The 5,000-nt window shown below is 44.6% G+C and overlaps 1 protein-coding gene across 1 annotated transcript in view; it reads right to left on the reverse strand.

Annotated features, from left to right (window-relative positions):
* The window catches only part of mei1 (meiotic double-stranded break formation protein 1), a gene marked incomplete at its 5' end in the record, with an annotated part of 203,305 nt that overhangs the window by 99,584 nt on the left and 98,721 nt on the right, over positions 1-5,000 (reverse strand). The window contains one exon of the mRNA XM_079519702.1: positions 3,556-3,706. Coding sequence (XP_079375828.1) covers positions 3,556-3,706 — 151 coding nt within the window. The remainder of the gene's footprint in view (positions 1-3,555; positions 3,707-5,000) is intronic.

A 5,000-nucleotide genomic window follows, 5' to 3' on the forward strand; every position in this document is an offset into this window, starting at 1 on the left:
CTACAGTAGTCTCCAACCCTCTGATAGCAGTTTACTACAGTAGTCTCCAACCCTCTCTGATAGCAGTTTACTACAGTAGTCTCCAACCCTCTGATAGCAGTTTACTACAGTAGTCTCCAACCCTCTGATAGCAGTTTACTACAGTAGTCTCCAACCCTCTGATAGCAGTTTACTACAGTAGTCTCCAACCCTCTGATAGCAGTTTACTACAGTAGTCTCCAACCCTCTCTGATAGCAGTTTACTACAGTAGTCTCCAACCCTCTGATAGCAGTTTACTACAGTAGTCTCCAACCCTCTGATAGCAGTTTACTACAGTAGTCTCCAACCCTCTCTGATAGCAGTTTACTACAGTAGTCTCCAACCCTCTCTGATAGCAGTTTACTACAGTAGTCTCCAACCCTCTCTGAGAGCAGTTTACTACAGTAGTCTCCAACCCTCTAATAGCAGTTTACTACAGTAGTCTCCAACCCTCTGAGAGCAGTTTACTACAGTAGTCTCCAACCCTCTCTGATAGCAGTTTACTACAGTAGTCTCCAACCCTCTCTGAGAGCAGTTTACTACAGTAGTCTCCAACCCTCTGAGAGCAGTTTACTACAGTAGTCTCCAACCCTCTGATAGCAGTTTACTACAGTAGTCTCCAACCCTCTGAGAGCAGTTTACTACAGTAGTCTCCAACCCTCTCTGAGAGCAGTTTACTACAGTAGTCTCCAACCCTCTGATAGCAGTTTACTACAGTAGTCTCCAACCCTCTCTGATAGCAGTTTACTACAGTAGTCTCCAACCCTCTGATAGCAGTTTACTACAGTAGTCTCCAACCCTCTCTGATAGCAGTTTACTACAGTAGTCTCCAACCCTCTGATAGCAGTTTACTACAGTAGTCTCCAACCCTCTCTGATAGCAGTTTACTACAGTAGTCTCCAACCCTCTCTGATAGCAGTTTACTACAGTAGTCTCCAACCCTCTGATAGCAGTTTACTACAGTAGTCTCCAACCCTCTGATAGCAGTTTACTACAGTAGTCTCCAACCCTCTCTGATAGCAGTTTACTACAGTAGTCTCCAACCCTCTCTGAGAGCAGTTTACTACAGTAGTCTCCAACCCTCTCTGATAGCAGTTTACTACAGTAGTCTCCAACCCTCTCTGAGAGCAGTTTACTACAGTAGTCTCCAACCCTCTCTGATAGCAGTTTACTACAGTAGTCTCCAACCCTCTCTGAGAGCAGTTTCATGTCTCTCTAACAAACAGTAGTCTCCAACCCTCTCTGATAGCAGTTTCATGTCTCTCTAACTACAGTAGTCTCCAACCTCTCTGATAGCAGTTTCATGTCTCTCTAACTACAGTAGTCTCCAACCCTCTCTGAGAGCAGTTTACTACAGTAGTCTCCAACCCTCTCTGATAGCAGTTTACTACAGTAGTCTCCAACCCTCTGATAGCAGTTTACTACAGTAGTCTCCAACCCTCTGAGAGCAGTTTACTACAGTAGTCTCCAACCCTCTCTGAGAGCAGTTTACTACAGTAGTCTCCAACCCTCTGATAGCAGTTTACTACAGTAGTCTCCAACCCTCTCTGATAGCAGTTTACTACAGTAGTCTCCAACCCTCTGATAGCAGTTTACTACAGTAGTCTCCAACCCTCTCTGATAGCAGTTTACTACAGTAGTCTCCAACCCTCTGATAGCAGTTTACTACAGTAGTCTCCAACCCTCTCTGATAGCAGTTTACTACAGTAGTCTCCAACCCTCTCTGATAGCAGTTTACTACAGTAGTCTCCAACCCTCTGATAGCAGTTTACTACAGTAGTCTCCAACCCTCTGATAGCAGTTTACTACAGTAGTCTCCAACCCTCTCTGATAGCAGTTTACTACAGTAGTCTCCAACCCTCTCTGAGAGCAGTTTACTACAGTAGTCTCCAACCCTCTCTGATAGCAGTTTACTACAGTAGTCTCCAACCCTCTCTGAGAGCAGTTTACTACAGTAGTCTCCAACCCTCTCTGATAGCAGTTTACTACAGTAGTCTCCAACCCTCTCTGAGAGCAGTTTCATGTCTCTCTAACAAACAGTAGTCTCCAACCCTCTCTGATAGCAGTTTCATGTCTCTCTAACTACAGTAGTCTCCAACCTCTCTGATAGCAGTTTCATGTCTCTCTAACTACAGTAGTCTCCAACCCTCTCTGAGAGCAGTTTACTACAGTAGTCTCCAACCCTCTCTGATAGCAGTTTACTACAGTAGTCTCCAACCCTCTGATAGCAGTTTACTACAGTAGTCTCCAACCCTCTGAGAGCAGTTTACTACAGTAGTCTCCAACCCTCTCTGAGAGCAGTTTACTACAGTAGTCTCCAACCCTCTGATAGCAGTTTACTACAGTAGTCTCCAACCCTCTGATAGCAGTTTACTACAGTAGTCTCCAACCCTCTCTGAGAGCAGTTTACTACAGTAGTCTCCAACCCTCTCTGATAGCAGTTTACTACAGTAGTCTCCAACCCTCTCTGATAGCAGTTTACTACAGTAGTCTCCAACCCTCTCTGAGAGCAGTTTACTACAGTAGTCTCCAACCCTCTCTGATAGCAGTTTACTACAGTAGTCTCCAACCCTCTCTGATAGCAGTTTACTACAGTAGTCTCCAACCCTCTCTGAGAGCAGTTTCATGTCTCTCTAACAAACAGTAGTCTCCAACCCTCTCTGATAGCAGTTTCATGTCTCTCTAACTACAGTAGTCTCCAACCTCTCTGATAGCAGTTTCATGTCTCTCTAACTACAGTAGTCTCCAACCTCTCTGAGAGCAGTTTCATGTCTCTCTAACAAACAGTAGTCTCCAACCCTCTCTGAGAGCAGTTTCATGTCTCTCTAACAAACAGTAGTCTCCAACCCTCTCTGATAGCAGTTTCATGTCTCTCTAACAAACAGTAGTCTCCAACCCTCTCTCATAGCAGTTTCATGTCTCTCTAACAAACAGTAGCCTCCAAACCTCTCTGAGAGCAGTTTCATGTCTCTCTAACAAACAGTAGTCTCCAACCCTCTCTGAGAGCAGTTTCATGTCTCTCTAACAAACAGTAGTCTCCAACCCTCTCTGATAGCAGTTTCATGTCTCTCTAACAAACAGTAGTCTCCAACCCTCTCTGATAGCAGTTTCATGTCTCTCTAACAAACAGTAGTCTCCAACCCTCTCTGAGAGCAGTTTCATGTCTCTCTAACAAACAGTAGTCTCCAACCCTCTCTCATAGCAGTTTCATGTCTCTCTAACAAACAGTAGTCTCCAACCCTCTCTCATAGCAGTTTCATGTCTCTCTAACAAACAGTAGTCTCCAAACCTCTCTGAGAGCAGTTTCATGTCTCTCTAACAAACAGTAGTCTCCTACCCTCTCTGATAGCAGTTTCATGTCTCTCTAACAAACAGTAGTCTCCTACCCTCTCTGATAGCAGTTTCATGTCTCTCTAAATGTGTCTAAGTAACAAATGAAAATGTTTGTCTAACAAAAAATATATAATCTTGAGTATATTTGTGTGCGTGCATTGTGTATGCACGTCGTGCATGTGTGTGTGTGTGCGTGCGCTCACGGTGACAGTGGGGATGCAGACGTCACAGCAGTGGAGCAGACATCGACACAGAGACTCCAGTGAATCGTCCGTCTGGTCCCGTCTGCGTTTGCACGGAGCCCTGAACGCATTCTCCTTCAGAGAGGGGTCTGATTCACACTGCTCAGCCAACCTGACACACAGACGCGCACACACACACACGCACACACACACACACACACACACACACACACACACACACACACACACACACACACACACACACACACGTTTGTGAGAAACTTATGGGCAAAAACAGGAAGTACACACAATTGGCTGGAGCGCGGGTATTTAAAATACCCAGTCACTGTGACCCCATGATATCTTTAATTTAATTTTGTGTGACTAGTTATGTTTGATAGCAATGTATTTAACCATCAGTGTTGATTTCGTCGACTAAAACTAAGACGAAACATGTTCGTCGACTACCTTTAAGACTAAAGTACCTTAAGACTAAAGAGATCCACTATAAGTCATTTTACAATTAGTTGCATAGTGAAAATAGCCGATCTACAAGCTCACAACACGTCGCAAGCTCGTAGATTGGCTATTTTCAGCAAGTGAAAAAAACAGCCAAAATACATTGCGTTCGACTAAACCAACTGTAGATTTAGTCGACTAAAATCTTATGATATTTAGTCGACTAAAACTAGACTAACACTATAAGACATTCCAGGTGACTAAAATGTGACTAAAACTAAATGAAAACTATTGAAAAGACTGACTAAAACTAAAATCTAAATTTGCTGCCAAAAACAACAGAAACAGTAACTATAATGTGACAACAGAACAGAGCAGAACAGAGCAGAGCAGAGCAGAACAGAGCAGAGGAGAACAGAGCAGAACAGAACAGAACAGAGCAGAACAGAACAGAGCAGAACAGAGCAGAACAGAACAGAGCAGAACAGAACAGAGCAGAACAGAACAGAGCAGAACAGAGCAGAGGAGAACAGAGCAGAACAGAGCAGAACAGAGGAGAACAGAGCAGAGCAGAGCAGAACAGAACAGAACAGAGCAGAACAGAACAGAGCAGAACAGAGCAGAACAGAGCAGAACAGAGCAGAGGAGAACAGAGCAGAGCAGAACAGAGCCGAACAGAACAGAGCAGAACAGAACAGAGCAGAGCAGAACAGAGCAGAGCAGAACAGAGCAGAACAGAGCAGAGCAGAACAGAACAGAGCAGAGCAGAACAGAACAGAGCAGAACAGAGCAGAACAGAACAGAGCAGAACAGAACAGAGCAGAACAGAACAGAGCAGAGCAGAGCAGAGCAGAACAGAACAGAGCAGAGCAGAGCAGAACAGAGCAGAACAGAACAGAGCAGAACAGAGCAGAACAGAGCAGAGCAGAGCAGAACAGAGCAGAGGAGAACAGAGCAGAGCAGAGGAGAACAGAACAGAACAGAACAGAGCAGAGCAGAGCAGAACA

Source organism: Electrona antarctica (genome assembly GCF_951216825.1).
Source record: "Electrona antarctica genome assembly, chromosome: 14".
Classification (NCBI taxonomy): Eukaryota; Metazoa; Chordata; class Actinopteri; order Myctophiformes; family Myctophidae; genus Electrona; species Electrona antarctica.